General features: G+C 40.8%; 1 protein-coding gene across 2 annotated transcripts; it reads right to left on the bottom strand.

Annotated features, from left to right (window-relative positions):
* Positions 1–638: 638 nt before the first annotated feature.
* On the bottom strand, positions 639–14,557 carry NIPA2 (NIPA magnesium transporter 2). Of its 2 annotated transcripts, none has more exons than XM_050915486.1 (8): positions 14,409–14,557; positions 11,533–11,589; positions 6,650–6,710; positions 6,066–6,288; positions 4,313–4,369; positions 3,479–3,569; positions 2,679–2,839; positions 639–1,772 (listed from the first exon to the last, which is right to left on the bottom strand). In XM_050915486.1, the coding sequence occupies exons 4-8, from the start codon at positions 6,202–6,204 to the stop codon at positions 1,135–1,137; spliced, it is 1,086 nt and encodes a 361-aa protein (XP_050771443.1). In that variant the 5' UTR covers positions 6,205–6,288; positions 6,650–6,710; positions 11,533–11,589; positions 14,409–14,557; the 3' UTR covers positions 639–1,134. The 2 variants fall into 2 exon arrangements, with proteins under 2 accessions (XP_050771443.1, XP_050771444.1); XM_050915487.1 differs by lacking the exon at positions 14,409–14,557 and adding an exon at positions 13,948–14,062.
* Positions 14,558–20,888: the final 6,331 nt, after the last annotated feature.

Genomic DNA, 20,888 nt, shown 5'->3' with positions numbered 1-20,888 from the left:
TTCACAACTGGGAACTGTTTTTTTTGTCCTAGTACTAATCTTAAATTATACTCTTAAAGAGTAAGCACTAAAAAGGACAACTTACAGCAGTAACTAGTTGTCTCTCCCAAACAATTTCTAACCTTCACATCTATGGTAGAAACGTTCTTATAAAAACTGTATCACTAATTTTTATTTTCTGCCTTTACAAACTTAAATGACCACATACCTGCCTCACCCCTTTTTTACACAATAACATTATGTTCCCATTTTTTGGGCCCTTTTTTAAAAACTTAGTGTCACAGCCAGCACCTGTGTTTGTTACTGCAAACAAAACCGCAGTTCTGTGAGTTCAAGCTGTAACATCAAAACCACAGAGCAGCTCTACAGAGCCAGGGCAGCATGGTGCGGCAAACAGGCAGAACCTGACCTCTTTTACAGAAGAGGGAGTAGCTGCTTTTGGCTACTATTAACAGCTCAAATCCTTCCTCCTGGATAAAAAGTGGCATGGCAGGAGCTACCACCTCACCTGTCCAAGCAGAGCAGAAGCTCCTGCCTTGCTGTTGCTGCCAGCCAGTTACTCTGATTTAGTAAGGTTGAGGTTTTCTTGATGCAAATCCTGCAAGGTTAGCATACAGCTTTAGTTAAGCAGTATTTTCAAAGGATTAGTCTTGCTTGGTTGTAGCTTTTCCTTTCCTCTTTTACAAAAAGTGGGACAAGAGTAGCTACTGCAGCTCCTGCTCTAGTATGTTTGTTTACAAGTCACTCAGTGTTCAGTCAGGGCACAAGTACAAAGGATCCAGGTTCACGGCCATCTTTTTACCACCAATGCAGAAATAAAGCAATTTATTTTTGATAAAATTGTCATTAGTGCAATACATCTTAAAACAGAAGAATGAAATGAAAGTATTTACACATAACTTAAGCAACAAAACCAACTGTGGTCTGAGGTCATTTTAGTATTTTTTAAAGTAAAAATAAGGCAAATAAAAACCCCTTCAGTGTTCTTTATCCAAACTAATCGAACTTGAAAATTAACGATTGTCTACACATACTGTTAAAAAGTACATGATTTTCCAGACAAGCTCAGACATTTCACAGCAGAAAAAAAATTCCAGAGTTACAGAACTGTTCTTAAGTAACACGTAGATATTTTCAGAAGGCTGACAGACTTCCATTTCTCCTGGCTGAAAGACTCTCAGTGGATTGTATTTCACCTAGACAGGCAGAACTTTCTTCATCATGATTAAAGCAGTCGTACGTGCTCAGCAAAGTACCATTTGCTGCTCTATCATCTTTCCGCAAAGAGAGGGGCAGATTTGCCAGGGTGAAATTAACATCTTTGAAGGCATGCAATAAAAAGATCCCCACAATAATCGTCAGGAAGCCACTGAAGGTGCCAATAATGTCATCAGCCGCCATGTGTTGCCATTCCTTGAAAAGGATGGCAGAACAAGTTAAAACAGATGTTGTAAAGATTACGTAATATATAGGAGTCACTATCGAAGTGTTGAATATATCCAGAGCCCTGTTTAAATAGTTGATCTGCGTGCTCACACAGACAATAAGGCTTAGCAGCAGAATCCAAGACAAAGGATGTTTCAGCACTGGTTTTCCTGCAAAAAGTTCCTTTATAGCGATGCCCAAACCTTTTACACAGGAGACTGATAATGCTCCAATTACAGAGCAAATTGTTATGTACACGAGAATGTTGGTCTGTCCATGGCGAGGTCCCACCACAAATATTAGAATTAAAGACACAATGACAACAAGAGTCGCAAAGACCACAAAACCTGTGGTTGGGGAAGGAAAAAAAAAAATCTTGTTATTTATGTACACTATCAAAACCATCTTATGAGGTACCAAAAAAACACTCATTAACAATGTGATCAGCTCAGCTTAAACAGAAGAGTTCACCATGTTTCTCATTACTCCTCCAACATCAAAGTTAGAGCGATTTTAGAGTGAGCTAGCTAAAACAAAGAATGCAACTCAGGCCTGTTGTATTACCTTTACCAGTCCATCAGCAAGATGACTACACGATTAGATTGCTATATTGCCTTACACAGAGAGTCACTGAGGTGTAGATGCCACTGGATACAGGCTTGTGTCTGAATGCTGTTTAGGGAGGTAGGTTTTGGCAGGCTGCTACATTCGTCGGCAGATTTCCAATAATCGGGTCATTCCTTAAGATCAGCTTTTTAATCTCTGTGCTGACTATTTCCTCGTGTTTAAAATGGGATTTGTCTTTGCATATGTAGTATTTTGCAGACGTGTATTTCTGAGTGCCTCATCTTCCACGTAAGCATAGGAGCTAGTCTCCAGGATTACACTTCTCAGCAGACACTTAGCACAGCACCTGCTTTTTCATTTTAAGGATAGCTCAAAGTGGGGCTTAGAGACTGACACACTTCAATGAAAATTGAAATTACAGAAGTTGTGTTTACCCAACTGTGCTACTGCATTTGTTTAAACTGTCATCTCAGTGGTTCACAAAGACACTTCGTTCAAGGCCAGACAGGTTCACTGGCATCATGCAAAGCTCCCTATGGAATTATGTCACAGAACTCAAATCTCTACTTCATTTTGACAACATGAAGCAGACATGGGCTATCTTCCTGGAACTTGAAACCAGCAGTAATGAAACTATAATAAAGAAATGATGGGCTGTGTACATATCAAGCCAGCATTCTTCTTACCTGGATCACCTAGTTTGTGGGACATTTCATTCAAAGTTTCTACTTCCTCCTCTTGTGGAGCGTGAATTACCATCACAGTTGATCCCAGTATACTCAGCAAACACCCTATTTTTCCATGTAGATTAAGTTTTTCATTTAAAAAGAAGGATGACAGAATGGCACTAAGAAGAAAAAAAATGCACCAGCAAACATGGAATTAGTAATCTTTCATTCACTGGCTCATCAACTTACACATTGCTTTGACTGTACAGGTCACTAGCATACCCAGTGTGCAGCTTTTGCTGAGTGGGAACACTATTCATGTCCATAAATCAGTTATGGTAAATCTACTAATTGAGCATTTACTTAGAATAGCTACATCGTTGATTTTTCTATCTCAGGATACTTGCTATGGACAGACTACCTGTTAATATTTGGCATCATTCCCCAGAACCCCTTTTTTATGCTGCCTCCCCAAAACCTCTGTATCTAAGCACTTTTAAAAATTATTTTTAAAAGACAAAAATCTTAACTCTTAATTAGGAATTAAAATACTACTCTGTTGTATACACCATGTTTTTGAAATACAGAAGATGACAGCTTTTCACAGATCAAGGTGTAGATGCATTGCTAGAACCCTTTTAGAGCATAGTCACTTCACATTTGGAGAAACCTGAGGTTACTCCTGAGGTTTATAAGTACACTTTATGTATAGTTAAGAATAAACCACATTTATTACAGCATAATTCAGTGACACATTTCTAAATAAATATTTTACTTCTCTTTCCGAAATCACACTGCTGTTTGTTAGTGTTTCTTACCTTACAAGAACACTGAGAGCTCCTAAAGGAGTCACTAACGTAGCTGGTGCAAAAGCATAGGCAGCAAAGTTAGCTACTTCGCCAGCTCCCACTGCAGAGTAATAATAGTCATAAAAAAAAGGAGTTAGGCTGTCTTACGCAATAAACCTGTGAAGCAGTGCAAGTGTTGTTGTAGACACAAACATGCAGTAAGGAAACAATGGAAAATTCTAATTATAGCGTTCAGCTAACAGTACTAGCAGAACACAACCCCCCTGTTACTATATCTTAAAACAAGGCTGGGGAACTACAACAGGTATTAAAATTAATTTAGCCAGATTAAAAGGTGCTTTATTTTGGTGTCTATGTTGTAGCTCCCCAGCCTGCCAACTTGAGTCATGAACTTCTGCATGGAGAAATCTGCAACAGCAGGACACAGGGCAATGCATACATTAAGCTACAGTTACCTGAACACAGCCAGCAAGTCCAGAGTTTAAGAAATGAAAAAAACAAAGTTCAGAAAATAGACATCATCCCAAAATATGCTTCCCTCTAAAGAATCTTGTATACCTAAGCACTTCTCTGCCAAGACAAAAACCAGAATGCATGTGCTAGCAAAGAGATGCAGGAAGTCCAAAGTCTGCCTAGTTCCACTGCCCAAAGAGGAAAATAAAGTTAATGAAAGAACTTCTGGTGTGAGAGATGTTATATTGAAATCGTTAGAGCTGCACCCATCAAATCACCAGATAGCATTACCATATGTTGTAGAATCCCCATCTTGCTCATTTGTTGTAACCACTGTGCCACTGCCATTTAATGAAATTATATAAAGCAGATTATATTTTTGATACTTACTTGAAAGAAGTCCAGCCCACCACAGCCACTCCTTAAGGTATGCGTGACCACCTTGACCTAAAATTGAAAGAATGTTTGCTACTCCATTAAAAACATACATCAAGACACAGTAAGCCCTGTCACCGATGACATCACCAAAATAATTTTTGCAGCCCATGCCCTTAAAAACATGGGTAATCTTTTGATACTTAGGCTTTATAGTTACAGGTGTGGAAATAAAATCTTCAAATTTCTGATATGCATATGCTTCCTACAGCCTACTTCTGAAAACTAGTTATTTTCTTTTGTATTAAAAATAGCACTAATGACCATATCTGCATTACCCTGAAAAACACTTCTTTCAGCTCATTGCAATGACATGAAAAGCCAAGTTTTTTGTCTCTTACAAGAGTGCTACTTTGTGGAAATCATGTGTGGTTTATGTCGTTGATTATACGTACAAACGTGTGAAATGTAGTCACACTTTCCGGTTCCAAACCAGGGAGCATGAATTACGTATCTCAAGACCAACCACCTTTTAGAAGCAGAGATGACAGGTACTGAATTAAAAATACTCAGATTCAACCTTCTGAATCATCTGAGGATGCTGCAACCATCTTATCTAAATCTACCCTCTTTCAGTTTAAAACCATTGCCCCTTGTTCTGTCACTACAGGCCTTGGTAAAAAGTCTCTCTCAGTCTTTCTTTTAAGCCCCCTTTATGTATTGAAAGACCACAGTAAGGTATCCCTGGAGCCTTCTTTTCTCCAGGCTGAACAACCCCAACCCTCTCAGCCTTTCCTCACAGGAGAGGTGTTCCAGCCCTCTGATCATTTTTGTGGCCCTCCTCTGGACCCACTCCAACAGGTCCATGTCTTTCCTGTGCTGGGGGCCCCAGAGCTGGATGCAATACTCCAGGTAGGGTCTCACCAGAGTAGAGGGGCAGAATCACCTCCCTCAACCTGCTGGCCACACTGCTTTTGATGCAGCCCAGGATATGGTTGGCTTTCTGGGCTGCGAGTGCATGTTGCCAGCTCATGTCCAATTTTTCACCCACCAGTATCCCCAAGTCCTTCTCCGCAGGGCTGCTCTCAATCCCTTCATCCCCCAGCCTGTACCGATACTGGGGATTGCCCCAACCCAGGTGCAGGACCTTGCACTTGGCCTTGTTGAACCTCATGAGTTCACAGGCCCTCTCCTCAAGCCTGTCAAGGTCTGTCTGGATGCCATCCCTTCCCTCTAGTGCACCAACTGCATCACTCAGCTTGGTGTCATCCACAAATTCGTTGAGCATGTGTGCAATCCCACTGTCTATATCACTGATGAAGATATTAAATAGTATTGCTTCCAGCATGAACCCTTGAGGGACACTACTCATTACACACAATTATTACATGTGATTTTTAGTTTTCTAAAGCAATCTCCTGACACTCAAATGCAGTTAACATTCTCCTAAATTCACTCATTCAGGAGCATAGATGTAGTTAAGAGTGCTGCTTCCAAGTTCAATTTGGAAGTACAATTTAGACTTAACTGACATGCGAAGGAATCCTTCAACAAGTGTCCCTAGAAGGCATTACATGCAAATTAAATAGTATGTATCACACACAGAGTTAGGTGTATCTGACACCAGAGAAAAACCACATCAGCTGTATGTTTTATGTTTCATATACCTGTAACAAACAAAAAAAGTCAAAACAAGATCATAAGTTTAGTAATCTTCTGTTAAACAGCAAAACTTAAACACCAGCAAATTTCTTAAACATGTGTTTACCTGCTCTCATGGAGCCTTTCCTAGCTAACCGGAGAAGGCCTTTCTTTTTCAGGATGAAACTTCCTCCAATGAAAATGCTGGAACTCATAGCCAACACCAGACCAATACAGAAGTCATATCTCCCACGAGTTTGGCTCATCTCGTAATCTACTGAAGACTGTCACATTGAGCAATGAACAGTAGAACTTCTGTTACTCAACGCAAGATGATGCAACACTGAAACCTGAGCAAGATAAACACATCAGAATTAAACTGGTAGAAATACATACTGTATAGGAAAATCCTCAACAGCTCATGTGATTGGTTCTCCTGTGAATGGTCTCTGCTATGAGTGTTTAAAAAAAAAGGCAATCTTTGAAGCATGTGTAAGCTTGAACCATGGATGAGTGCCTAAAAAGTCTGAACACACAGAAGGAAGGGGTTCTGACCTGGCATATAAAAACTGAAACCCAAACAAATAAAAGTTCTTTGAAAAAAGTTCAGGAAAACCTGAAGATGTGTGATTTATTTTTGTTTTTGTTAAGTACACAGATCTATGTCCCGCACACCATGTAACTGACGATACTGATCAAACAATTACTTACATGGAAATCAGTTTGTAAGAGAGTTTGAGAATAGCCACAGCATTTCTTCCATATAAACTCGCTAGAAAAATGAAAGAGAAGATTAGAATGGGTGTTTAAACATACAGTAATTTCCCTAACACAAACAAGCTTGAGATGTATGCGCATGCACTTATCCTCTAACGAACGGGGAAATCTGGAACAAGAAATAATGCATCTGTTGATATATTTTACAAATAGTTTCCCATACCTGTATGAAGCACCTTTTCAGCTTAGCTACAGTAACTATTATGAGTTTACGGTTTAAAAGCTTTCACCTAGCCTGCTAAGACTCCAAATTTAGTTAGGCAAGACCTTCAACAACAGCGTAGCAGAAGATAGCAATTTTTAGGCTAGAAATCAAGATTTTACATATTCAACCTCCAGCTTAACAAGGAAATTTCAGTGCGTCTTTTCTCCTGTTACAAGCTACAGTGAGGATATCCTGGATTCCATCTAACACACAAGATTTTGAATTTAAGGTATCTCTATAAATAACTTTTCAACTGAAGGAAAAAAAAGGTCAAAGTACTTTCAAGGTGATTAACCTGTCTATAGTATGAAGGGAAATGAAAACTATTTTTAGGCTTTGATTTCAAGACAACTGATAATTATGACAGTATAAAGAACTGTTCTAAAGGAAGAAAACACCCATAGATAAAACAATTTTTATTTCCTGGGAACACTAATCACAGACATGCCAAGACTAGCATTTAGTTCCCTAAGCAATTATTTTCCAGATACTCAGAAACATGGCATATGATGTAAGCTGCATTAACAAGCTTCTGATTTGAAAGTAAAAGGGGGGAAAGAAGAGGATGGAATAAAATGTTTCCATTTCAGTGCTTATTGGAATCTGAATTCCACAGCTTTAATGTTGAGATACAGCAGCAGCTTCCCCAAGCAGGAGTACAATGCTGGTGTCAAGGCATTGCAATATCAAGCACCCTCTTTCATGCCCAGGCAGAGATGGACGCACCCACTGGGAGTCCAGGACTAGATAAAATCATATTCCGATCTGCCATGCCAGTTCACAGTTCCGATTCCTGGATCTGTTTCTTCAAAACCTGTTTTCTTCCAAAACTACCTTTCCCTGTATGTTCTTCCGATTTTGATTAATTTGCTACACCCCTAGGAAAAACCTAGCAGAGAGATACAGGCAGGTTAACATTAAAACTTAACACAGATCCTCTTACTTGCATCCAGTTAGGCTGTGAAAAAGTATAGGAAAACAGTCCCATTTAATAAGCACTCAACATGGCACTATTCAAAATGCTGCAAGATCCACAGTTCAAAATTCTCAAATCCTCTTCCCTTAATCCTTGCATAGTAATTTTTAATATCTTATTTTGTAGGAAAAATTTAAGTAAATGAACTGCAAGGGTCTGCTTTCATTTTCTAGCAACTTTTAAAAATAAGCTTAAGTAGACTCTTGCATGATACAAAACCACCTATCAAACAAAACCAAAAAAGACAAATCATTAGTGCGGGAGACAGACCAGAACAAGTCACCTCACTAACTGCATCAAATATTTCTCTGGTTTTGAATTCAAAGTAAGACTTTCAGTCCCTTGAAGAGTAAAGGCATTTTTTAATGTGAGCAAAAGACATCAAGAGACTTCTGCGACTGTTCTCTCTACCATCTTTTCTAGCAGTCATAAATCACACTGTTCAGGTAATCAAGCTAAGAGTGTTCTTCTAGCTCCAGCCGGTGCAAAATGTGATGCTGGTATAGTGTCACCTGGGGGAGAGGGGCTTCTTTTGCTGAGCTTTTCTACTCTACCAGTGTTTTCAAGAGTTGTTACTCTAGTTATATTACTAATGGGAGTATTTTTACTAGTGTAGCTTTTTACTAAAAGACAACTCACCATACTGTCAAAAACACTTCTCCCCCCCCCCCCCCCCCCCGCCTTGCATAGCTTCATCTACATGAAAACATTTCTGACAGAAGTAAAGAGCATCAGTTAGTCCCATCCTGACATCTTCCACCCACTGCATTTCAGAGACAAAGGAGAAGCACACGCTGCTTTTCTTTGCAGCTAATGAAGAATCTGATTGCAGAACAATGAGGAAAACTTGCAAGCTAACAGGTAATTTTCTGAATTTAGACTTAAAAACACCCTAAAGATGCTACACTTCAAAACTAGTAGTTCTACTCTCCCCTATGTCCCAAATACATTAAAGAGTGTTTGACTCCCTGTCGACCACTTTGTTAATCTTGTAAACGACTCAAATCTTAAACTCTTCTTCACATAAATTACCGCTAGCTCTTCTGGCTAAGTTTATTTGTCCTCACAGACATGGCCAGTCCCATTTCTGCTTGGGCTGGACTGCCATACTTCCATCTAAGATATATACAGATATCTGCATTTGCTGACCATTTCTGCCACACAGTCATGGTGAACCCAACTTCTCTCTGAAGAAATCTGGTTCACTTTGCATACAGGGCAGATGTAACTCGCTTGTATAGAACTGACATGTATAGCTGCAAAGTCAAAGCAATAGCAGGCACAGGAAGTTTTACACTTCAGGAAATCAGTAGTTTAATTCTAACCCGAAGGCATAGTAAAAGAAGAGGAAGTAATGCGTCCTCATAAATATCATCAAGAAAAATTATTATCTTTGGAAATAAAAAAATGCCATGAAATGAGCAGTTTCTGGAATGAATACTCCTCTCACGTTTCAGCTTTGGGACATGCCAAAGTTGTCGCATTCCAGCAGCCACGGCCACTACTAAGTTATAAACAGGAGAGAAGCCAGAAAATGTAGGAGTTAAAGCTGGCACTGGTGTTAGTTGTATTTGGTGTAGTTCTACAAAGGTTCTTTAATCAAGTTCACAGCTGATTTTAACACAGAGAATATGTCATCCATCCAAGACTAGCAGTTTCATGGAGGAATACTAGTTTGCTGCTCTGATTTCAGAGGTGTAATGAAGGGATAAGACTTTCCTATCCACAGAAGCTACAACATTTACAATGCCTCAAAGAACCACCCATTTATGAACTGCCTGCGGATCTTCTGGTATCATGAGTCATAACTCTCAGTGTGCAACAGTGCAATGACAGATAACACAGGGAACGTATACTGAGTTTGAAGGTTATCCCACCAGGAGAGACGGAGAAAAAGCTTTCTGAAAAAACTGCGTGACATAAGCAAGTCCAGATTAGCCACAAAGTTTGTTTGCATATTTTTAAGATGTAACCAAGAAGTATCACAAATGCCGACAAGATACAGACTCTCTGGTCTAAAACACAAGGAAACACTTCTTTGTCTCTTTGCTCAAAAGTCCTTGTCTCCCAAAAGCAGCACACGCAGAGCACTCAAAAGATGTTATATATTTATTGTAACAAATAAGCTATCTAAATATTCAGAAACACTAAAAATGGTGTCATGAGATGAAATAATATTTTACATTTAAAAGCAGAGAAGCATAAGTATGAGGGAGTTATCAGCCAAAGAAAATTAGTATCACTTCCACAAGTTGTACATTGTATAGAAGCAATTATTATAGTCAGTAAAAGTAAACTTGGTCGATTGTTCCAACTTTGCCTACTTGGCCACCAGCCCCCAGGAGTTCAGTAGACATCTTTTCTCCTAGAAGTAATCTAGACATATGCTGAACTATTTAAATGCTAGAATTCACTATTTTCTTGTCTAAAACCTGATCATCTTAACTGTGAAAAAGATGATGTCACTAAACTAAAAAGGACCTTAATAGACCATTTACTTCAACCCTTTGCCATGTACAGCATCATTCACTGTTGCTCCTCATTACAGATAATTCAGCCAAGCTTCTCCCAGGAAATAGTTACGAAGGAAACATCACAAACACTGCAGCCATGCTTTGATGCTGTCAGGAACTCTCATTATCTAATGATCTTCATCTAGATCTTCACTTTGACTACCAAAGCCCGTTATGTTTGTCCACTCTGGACTTGGAAAAGATACAACTCCCTTTATCTCTGCACCCACATCTTAACATTACTCTGCAAGTTAAGTGCTTGGCACCTCCTGCTGTGCCACCCTCTGGGTCCTTTCCCAATAGCTCACAGTTTTTTTTATGAAGTGCAACTCCCAAAGCTGCATACAGTATTTTAGCTGAGTTATTATCACTTCCACAACACAGTGAAAGACTATACTTCTTTTCATACAACCCATAACAGGTGGTTTTCTTAGCCCTTCCTGAGCAGTCATCTACTGCTGACTCTTCAACTTCTCTATTAGTATGACCTCTAAATTCTTTTCTACAGAACTACTGTTCTCTAAAATGTATTTGTGTAGCAAATTATTCCTGCCTGGGTGTAATAACTTTCATTTACTCCTACAAAAAGCATCTCTCTTTCAGAAATGTTTCCTGAAAATATTCATCTGAGTTTACACACTGGTGACCCTTCCCTGCTCAATGCCATTATTTCTTTGTCCTTTCAGCCAGGTCACTAATACTAAACAGCACAAGATTCAGACATGACTCACACGGAAGGATTTTTAAACAAAGGTCTGTTTTGACAAGACATTAGTAATAGTTACTCCAGGTACAGCCATTCACCATCTTTTGAACTGTTCTGTGGTATTTTATTTTCAATTCTGCTTATTTACAAGAGCTCAATGAGAAGTTTTATGTTTCTAACATTGAAACAGCACCTACTTAATGCCTTCCTGGCCATAAAGCTTCTCATGGAAGAAAAAGGGGTTGAATCAACAAGTTGCTTTTAACAAATACACATTGACTATTATGTGTCACGCTGACTATTATGTGTTCCCTTCTTCCGTTCCACAGGCATAAAACCACACAAAACAGAAACACTCCCTAACAACAAAAATACAAATGTTCAGTGATGAGCCTTTCGAAGGCTCATTATACATACCAATTTCGTTCCAAAATCCAGAGACATTCGCTTCTTAAATATTTCAATGTTAGGTTTCTAAAATGTAAGTTAAAAAGAATATTAATTGGCATTTTAAGAATTCAGCTAAAAAAAAAAATCATGTCCGTCAAGTTAATCTCATTTTCATGCATAACACACAAGACTGTACATTGCCTCATCCATGCTTTAGAAAGGGAGAGGCTTTTTGTTTTAAAAACACTTGAATAAGTAGTGTGATTTTAAATTTGATCTTCCTTAGGTATGTCTCACTTGAAGCATTACAGTTATTTCATCCCTTTGCATTTCACTTCATTTATCAAACTACCTTGCCATCTAAGCTATTCTTTAGAAGGTAACATGCTGAAGTTGAACTGAAATACTATCCAAGTCCTTTCAGTTTTGCTCTGTAACCTATGTGCTAAGGCACTTTTATTACAAAAAAAAAAAAAAGTTTTAATTACTGGCTTTGGTACAGTGAGTTTTTAGAGGATATTTATATACAGAACTCCAGGGCAGCAGGGAGTATGAACACAGAAATATTCTCAGTAAGATTACTAAAATCCCCAAAATATAGCTAACTCTTTAATCCAAGTCTTTTTCCTGAGTTATGTTCTGTCCACTCATGAACATATCTTTTAAACACAGGTATAGAGAAAACACTGAAAGGACAGATCTAACATAGCATTAAGATAAAAGAGCTGCTGGTTCGAAACCTAGTCACATGCATCTTCAAAAGGCCAAGATGTATGCATACAGTACTCAAAGATTCTGTATACATTATTTATGTATACGCCTTCAATTTTGCACTGTAAGTCTGCCCCGATACAGATATAGTTTTCCAGCTTTGTCAAAGTCAAATGAGTGTGCAAACTTATACACATAATTAGTTACATGTTACATAGGCAAGGAAAAAAATATTTAATTTGTTTATAAAGATAGTTATACATATGCATAAATATAATACAACGTTAGAGGCACGAGCAGAAGCACTCAGAAAGCAAAACATACGTTAACAGTTCTAAAGTTGCCTATTTTAAAAGTTTTAGTTAAACTGTGGGGAAACTTATCCTTTATAGCATATTTCTATTAACAAAGCCAAAGCAACAAGCATTCCATTTCAAGAAACTGGGAGAAAACAAGAAAAATGCCACACTAAAAATTTTTGTACATCTTATTCTTTGTATTTGCTATTTGTAGTTATTCTCTTCTATAAAAAGAATGACCTTCAGTTAAAGCATTTTCACATAAAACTAAAAAGTATCTTCACTAAAACAGAGCGCTATTCATTAACTAAATGCAAAGTACAGACGGTGCTTTATAGTTGATACTGTATGGACTGTATTTCCTAGAAGTCTATCAAAATAGACTTAAGATAAGAGTAGATGATATGACTTGCTTCATCTTTGCTGTACCTAGCACACTAGCTCCACTCTCAGTAGGATGAGTCACCAACCAGCACAGGTTCAATGAAGTTCTACCTTTAGTATTTAAGATGGGCAGTTTCAAATTTAAGATAACTCAGTAAGTTAAAGTCAAATCTAGACATTAGTCACTGTTTTTCCTTTGACATGAGTGATAATCTGTTATAACCTGCTTTCTATTTGCCAGGATTTTATCCTGAGAATTAATAACTTTAACGAAAGCAGAATTGGTGTGACACAATTCTAAATACAATGATACTGATGAAAACTTACGCAATAATTTCCTATCAACGAACTCGATAGCTTTCAGGGGAAAAAACCCAACTGTATCCAATGAGGCACATCAAAAGCATTCAGACATAGCCATGATGACGTATTTTTATTATGTTTTAATTAAAACTAATGTCAAAGATATTGCTGGAAAATGGAGAAAGTTGACTGGTTGAAAAAGATCAGGAAAAATACCAGGAACTAAAGAGTCAGACCCTGCCTCTGTCTTCACAGTATGAGAACGAACACAAATCATCATTCTGAACTACAATGCAAAATTAAAATTATTTTTTTCCACCTCAAACTAAAGCACTGCCAGGGCTCTGAAGTTCTGCTGAAGTAGATCTGGAACCAAGCTGCACAACCCTCAAACTCAGCTAAACTCAATCCTGAACCAAACCGAAGACAAACTGGTTTGGCTCCCTGATTAACAACATGCACACTCCATTAAGAAGTACAACAGCTCTGGAGCTCTGGCAGAACTAGCATACTGTAACTTGCCAGTTTTGTCCAGCTACAGAACCGAACACACATCCAGATTTCTATTTTTTTAATCTTGGCTTTTTTTTAACCACAGCAAGTTTCCCACGACGGAGAAACCAACACGGTGAAGGCCTCCTTGGGCTTCTGTAGCCAGGTTCAACGCCCGGAGCCGTGACAGCCACCCAACCACCGCCACCCACCCGGAGGAAGCACGGCTAGCCCCGGCCTGCTCGTTCCTCACCCGCAGCGCCTCCCCACAGTGCCGAACGCCAAGGGCCTTGCGCGGCTCAGGTGGAGGGAGCCGAAGCGAGGCGGGAGGCACCCCGACACCGGCGCTCCCGAGGCGGCATGCAGGAGGGCAGGCAGCAGCCGGAACAGCCGGGGCCCCTGGGCGGCGGGGCCGAGCCGGAGCCCGGAGGCGCGGGCAGGGCCCCTCCCGGCGGCGGGGCCCTCGCTCCGGCCGGGCGGGCCGCGGCCGCACGTGGGGGCGGGGACGCGCCTCGCGCCCGCAGGCACCGCCCTCCCCCGCCTCACAACGTCCCCAGCGCCCCCCACCGCCACCTCCCCTCCTCACCCCACCCTCCGAGGGGCCGGCCCGGCCCGGCCCGGCACCGCCCCCGCCCCTCAGCCAGCCCGCGACCAGCCGGGCCCCCTCCCCGCGGCGGGCCGGCCCGGCCCGCCCGCCTGCCTCTTCCCGGTTACCTGCGGTCACCGCCCCTCACATCCCCGCCGGGAGGGGCCCCGCGGCCGCTGCCGCGCGCGGACAAAGAGGAGGAGAGGGGGGAGGGGGAGGCCGGTGCGGGCGGTGGGAGGGGCGGGTGCCCGCGCGCTCCACCGCCATGAGGGGAGGGGTGGGACCGGCAGCGGGGCGCGGCGGGCAACGACGGCGGGAGGCGAGGGCAGGCGGCGTCCTGGGCCCGGCCGCCCCCTCCCCGCTGATTCCGGCAGCGCCCGCCGGAAGGGGCGCGGCCCGGCCCAGAGCGAGGCAGCGGCGGGGCCGGGCGCCCCGCCCTCCTCGGATCACGTGCCCCTTCCCGTAACCCCTCCCTCTCCCTTGCCCGGGGGCGCGAGGGGGTCACCGCCGCCGTTAACGGCCCGCAGGCGCTTCCCCGCGGCTCCCCCCAGCGGCCCGCCTGGGCCCCGCCGCCCCCCCCGGTCACAGGTGAGCGTCCGGACGGCGGGAGCCCGGGGCAAGGCGGGCCAGCGCCTCCCCCCGGGACGGGATAAAACTCGCCGTGGAAAGGGCTCTGCCTTACTCAGCGTCAGCTTCGGCTTTTGAAAGAGCCTGTAATGGATGGCGGACAGCGTCTCACAGCGACGCTGTTTCCCTGCAGCCGTGCCTCGGTCATTCCCGCGTCTTACCCCAGGCACTCCCGCCAAAACCCACGTTACCCAGTTTTTACACTCTCACAGAAAAGAGATACTTAGGCTTACAAACCATATGCGGTACGGGAAAGAGACATTTTACAGGGTTGGGTAAACGGCACGGTTTATTAATCTGTTTAATTCAGGTCCTACGCTGTTACTGCATGCTTTACAACCGAAAATGCTTTAATCTCATACGAAGTAGACTTGATATATATGGTTAGACAAATATTTCTCCTCAGCTTACGGTGAAGAGTCTTTGAAACAATCGTAACAAGCTTCAGACGCAGAGGGCTCTTCCGTTTCTTCAAAACTATTTGGCTTTACGCAGCTGCCTTGTAACATTAGGTCTAGATAACCAACGCTGCCAAAATACATGGGATAGCTCCACATGGAAGATGCAACTCTGCCTTTTCAAATAGGACGAGACTGTTTTGTCATGTCCCTTAGTGACAACGCTTCCTACTTCTTTATCCTTCTTGCCTGAGGATTTGTGTTGACATTATCATAGTCTGCGCAAGCAGCTGCTTCATTTTTGCTAAACTTGGAAACAAAACCAGAGAAGCAATCTTGGCTTTACCTCACAGGATACCCATAACAAAGCTACTCCTCATCACGCTACCTGCTGTGTTCTTTCTTATTAAAAGTGGTCCCTCACTCTGCCACAAAAATAAAATTTCTACACCACTCAAAGCAAATGGATAAATTTTAGGCCTATTTTATTCTCTAAGGCAATATTCCATTCCCCAATTTAAAACTAGTCTAGTATTCATGACACCAACTTTGCACTCGTGAAGTAGTTTTATATATATGTGTGTGTGTATATAACAATATATTTTTAATATATAAAACCCACTAAGTAATATGCAGTTATTACCTATGTAATTACACAGTAGCAGGCTGGCTTTTCTGTGTTTTAGAGACACCAAAACTGTGAAGTCTTTGAAAAAGCTCTGCAGCTGGTCAAAAGAGTTCCTCAAATGGATTAAAAAAAAAAAAAATTAACAACTGTACCACCTAAAATGATACAGTATAAACAGGAGCATCTAAGTACCAATATCTAAGACAGTTCAAAGTTTAAAGGAGCTAAAGAAATTAATGTGCCTGTGATCATGCCAAATGCTGGAAACACATACACATACATATTCCTGAGTTAAACAGTAACAATGTCTGAAGCAAGTGAATTTAGTCTTCTCTTCCACTCTCCTCTCCTTCTACTCTCCTCCCTTCAAAACCACCTCGCAACCAACCTAAAACAGTGAAGGAAATAAACACCTGAAAATATTAACTGGACTCCTTTAAACATTACAGACTCTGTGGGACTTCAGTCATTATCTGTTAATCCTCATGTGTCTTCAACTGCTAGTTCTGCTTAACGTATTGTCACCTGTTCACACAAAATACGATTTTTTTTTAAGTGCTCTCAATTCGGCACAAATCACCAAATGTTTACTTCAAAGCCAGGGGTTGTGCTCAGTAACAGAAAATACTCAAAGCATCTCTGAATAATTTACAACAGCATGGTATTTTAGGCATGTTTGCTGAGTATCTGGAAAGAACTCCAAACACCAGAACGGTGGTAACCTGCCTAAGCTAACCCGTTCTTGCGGGGTAACTAACTCAGCAGCGCAAGCCATCTTTGTGCTCAATGAATTTCACAAGAGGGGCCAGCTAGCGTGGGTACTTTTGCAAGGCTATGGACATGGTTTTGCAGGGCTTAATATCTACTATGTGTATAAACACCTCATAAGGTTTAAAAGGACAAAAAGCAAAACTACCACCCATACAACCTCGGGAAACATTACCAGGTTAGCAGGTAGCCTAGCTTGTGTTGCATAACGACGGATTCCTGTGCAGTAATTTCCAACTGTGTACACACAGTGAAGGGGTTGCGATGAAAACCACCATGCGCCAGCTGCCCGGAGCTGCTCTCTGGTACATGGTCCCTGGGCAGAACGGTGCCAGCTGGCAGAGTTTTAAAGCATCCCACCAGGGTGGGAATCCAGTGAGGTCTGTACCTGGCAGAAAATTGATTAGGGAATCAGGCAGCTGTAACAGGGTCTCTGGTGGCCACGTCCCTGCTGCATTTCACAAAGACAGCTGAGCAGAACAAAGAAGCCATGTCTGCGAGTCTGCTCGTACAACAGTTGCACTGTCACATACAAGGAACTTAAGGGACTCTGCTTAAGGCTTAAGCTCTTTGAAAAAACCTCAGAAAAATCAATGGGACTTTTTTTTTTTTTTTGGCACTATCAGATTTTGGTCTTTAACACTCTTCCCATATGAACTGTGTTGGTGAGATACATACGCTCAGGATTGGTTATGTCCCAGACTTTCAACCATAACAGTGGTGTAAATACCATACTTGCCTTTACCACAATGCTGCCTTAGAGGCCTAACTCTAGAGATGCTCAAGAAAAGAATAGAGAGTTGAATTTTCCTGCTAAAAACGTGTTCTCAAAATACATACTTGTTATCCTATTCATTTAAAAATCAGAGATGCTACATGTAGAAGGGAAAGCCTCTCTAGTTTTCTGGTTTATCTTTGTATGTTGCATTATCATCATCACCACCTTTAAAAATAAAATTGCAATGACATACCCAGGAAAGACTCCATGCCAATCTTTTCCACTGCATACAACATTTTATACTGGAAAGGAGCTAATTTCCTTGTTTAAAAATAACTTTCAGTTTTGACCGGCAGTAATACTGATGCATCCCCTAAAACACAAGCGCAAAGACTGAAACAGTTCTTAATCATAAATCCCACCATTAAAAAAAACAACCCCCAAAAAGCCATGCCTCAAAGTCATGTATTTGCCAGTACCCGATACGAGGAGCTAGGAATTTCAGATGAAGGATTAGATGGGCAGCCACTGTAATTTTCCAAGTGATTCTTTCTGCAGGAAGCTCCTGTGACAGTAAATTAGGCTGGTGACACAGACTTCGCTACAGCTGTTGCCACTCGATGCACACCCAACTGTGGAGTAGTAGATCTTGAAATAAAAGCTCTAGCAAGTAGCCAATGTACAGCAATACATGAACAGAGCACGTGATAACCCTTAAGACACAGTTTGAAGTGACTCAGGCCCCAGCAAATGTTTCTGCCAGAGAAGCATTCATTTTACCTGTGAGCAAACTTCAGTACAATGAAGACATTAAGACTACGGCTTGCTGGTAGACACCGCTATACGACAACTGAGCCCTTCGTCTCGCAACTGATCTGTACCCATGAAAGAATCTGCTACTCTCAGTAAAAGCAAGGCTGCTATTTTATGAAAGGGTAATGGAAATAGTTTGGGCTTATGAATTGGGATTAGGCTGTACAGCAACTAGATGTGTGGGAAACTGATATTTCCCCCCCCCCCCCCATGTGATAAAGAGGAGTCACAAAACAAGCATTGAGCTAGAAATAAATCATTTATTTTAAAACAATACAGGTTAATAAATAGATTAGTTATCAGAAAACTTAATAAATAGCCTTTTATAATTTACACAAGGCAAATACAACATGCCTATAATTATTTTTTAAAAAGCAAAGAGAGTAAGCTTGACTTGTAAGCCATTAACAAATCTATATATACATTATTTGGAAGCTAATAAAATAAACCATTTTTATGTAATCTGTAGTAACTATATTGCAATAGCATTGAAGCAACCAAACCTGACACCGTATGTTTGTTGCCATCCACCTTTTCCCTATATCCCATTAGAACTAGTTTTTACGTTCCAGGAAAAGAAAAAGAAAAAGGGGGGGGGGGGGGGGGGGGGGGAAGAGAGAAAGTTCCACAGTTGAAAAAGGATTTAACTTAAAAATACCCCTTTTGTGTAATATTTTCCACTCTGTAGAGCAACTGTCTCGAGGGGTGGGGGGAACCCAACACAACAAAAAAAACAATAAAAAACCCAAACTGATTTGCAGCGTTAAAAAAAGATTTCTTAATCTGTAACATTTCAACACTGCTGTCTGAAACACTTGGGCACTAGTCATAATAACTGTTGACATCATTGGTGCCTAACACAGTACACACTAAAATTCTGCATCACTTTTAAGCCCATATTCAGTTGCACCAAAGAGTTATTACAAAGTCTGATCTCTGTAAAGAAAAGATAACAGGTAATAGATAAACATTTGATAACATTTGATTTAACAGTAAAACTTCAGCAGTTACACCATCTCAAGACAACTGAGGAAGATCTGTAGAATCCTTGATGGTTTATATTTATGAAACAAGAAGGTGAGAGGGGTACAACATGCAAACAACTGCTCATTTAAAGCACCCCATATATATTAACCCCAAATCTTTCTTCAAATACAAACCCTCGATTTTTTAAATAAAAAGGAAAGCTAAACCTCAGTTTCTAGTGTTTCAACAAATTAATCCAGTGTTTTCATTTTTCAGTGCTAGTTACTTCAGAAAAGTACATATGTTCAATATAAACCAAGATTATTAATAGGAAGCCTCACTTGTCAAACTGTGATATGACAGGTTCTTATTAATGTTAGTTGCAGCTCACTAATAAATAGGCTCTATTTACACATACAGAGTCCTGGAAAGTCAATACAGCAGATAACTTGTTTAGATATTTTCCTTTTTTACATAAGTATTTAAGGTGTAACAAATTTTTTTTTTTTTGGTTGTATCAAAAAGGTTTCTATTCTCCTACTGAACATTTGAGGGATTTTTGTGTTTGACACCTAATAAAGATAGTGACTGATACATGTAAATCCTCCATACACTGAAGGGATAATGATTAAAGAACTATCTTCAAGTGAGTACCAAGTAAATATGTTTGACAAGTATAACAGAAGCCAGACATACAGAGTGAAACGCCTTTCATATGGATTTGAATTTAATTCAAATGCATCCCTCCACTGTAATGAGTCCACTTCTTGTATGCGTAGCCTCTCCCACTTCTACTTTGGAATCAGAACTGAAGTCACCTGGCTCGTAGCTATCAACAGACATAATGCAAAGAGAACATGAAAAGGGCAGACCCGTGAGGGACACCAAAGCTCAGGAGACAACTATGCACATTTGCTCCCTGAGATGATGGAACTCAGATATCTGTCTTAATCAAAGTGCTTACTTGTCAAAGGTGTGAAAAAAAAAAAAAGAGGGAACGGCTAAAATTCAACAGTGCCTCCTTTTAAATCAGAAAAGCAACGGGACTAAAAAAGGTAGGACACCTAGAACGAGGGTGGATGGAAGGGGGAAGAATCATACCAACAGTGACAACAGAAAACGCTAATGTATTTCTGAAGTTAGAACTGAACCAGATTCAGGTACAGCAGAACTCAAAAGAACACTGCTACATACTGAACAAAGTAGCAAAAATAAAGGTTTCCATTATTTAGCATTCATGACATAAAAGGCTGCAGATATAAATGATGCGCAAGGCCACGAGAATTTCTTTCACCTTATGTGCTGGCTTTTGACATCTCTGTTTTAAACAAGGTTAACTAGACATTTCTAGAAAGCTCATCACAGATGAGGAGCAGCTGGGGAGAAGAGAAGAAACCTATGTAGACATTTATCAGCTGTAAGGATGGTCAGAGGACCACAGAACACGGCTGCTACTTTATTCTTACTCTGCATAGTGAGTGCTTATCAAGTAAACTTGTGTGCGTGGTGTAGAAAATGGCAAGGTTTAGACAGGGCAGTCAAGTTATTTTGGATCTAATATTTACTAATAATTTGCATACGCACCTAACATACTAGGATAGGCACTTTCTAAATAAATAGGAATGAATTTTAAAACAAAACAAGACAAACAAATATGGCCAAAGGAGGACTAAGATGAGACCACAATCAT

The sequence above is a fragment of the Gymnogyps californianus genome, chromosome 1, assembly GCF_018139145.2.
Source record: "Gymnogyps californianus isolate 813 chromosome 1, ASM1813914v2, whole genome shotgun sequence".
Lineage (NCBI taxonomy): Eukaryota > Metazoa > Chordata > Aves > Accipitriformes > Cathartidae > Gymnogyps > Gymnogyps californianus.
The sequence above is the reverse complement of the archived record's forward strand: the minus strand, read 5'-3'. Positions and strand labels throughout refer to the sequence as shown.

Excerpts from the sequence above, each read along its gene's own strand:
- NIPA2 (XM_050915486.1), bottom strand. The coding sequence starts at position 6,204 with ATGAGCCAAACTCGTGGGAGATATGACTTCTGTATTGGTCTGGTGTTG. Across the intron at positions 3,570-4,312 it reads GTGGGCTGGACTTCTTTCAA|TGGGAGCTGGCGAAGTAGCT; the intron begins GTAAGTATCAAA and ends ATTACTCTGCAG. Across the intron at positions 1,773-2,678 it reads CCACAAACTAGGTGATCCAG|GTTTTGTGGTCTTTGCGACT; the intron begins GTAAGAAGAATG and ends CCCCAACCACAG.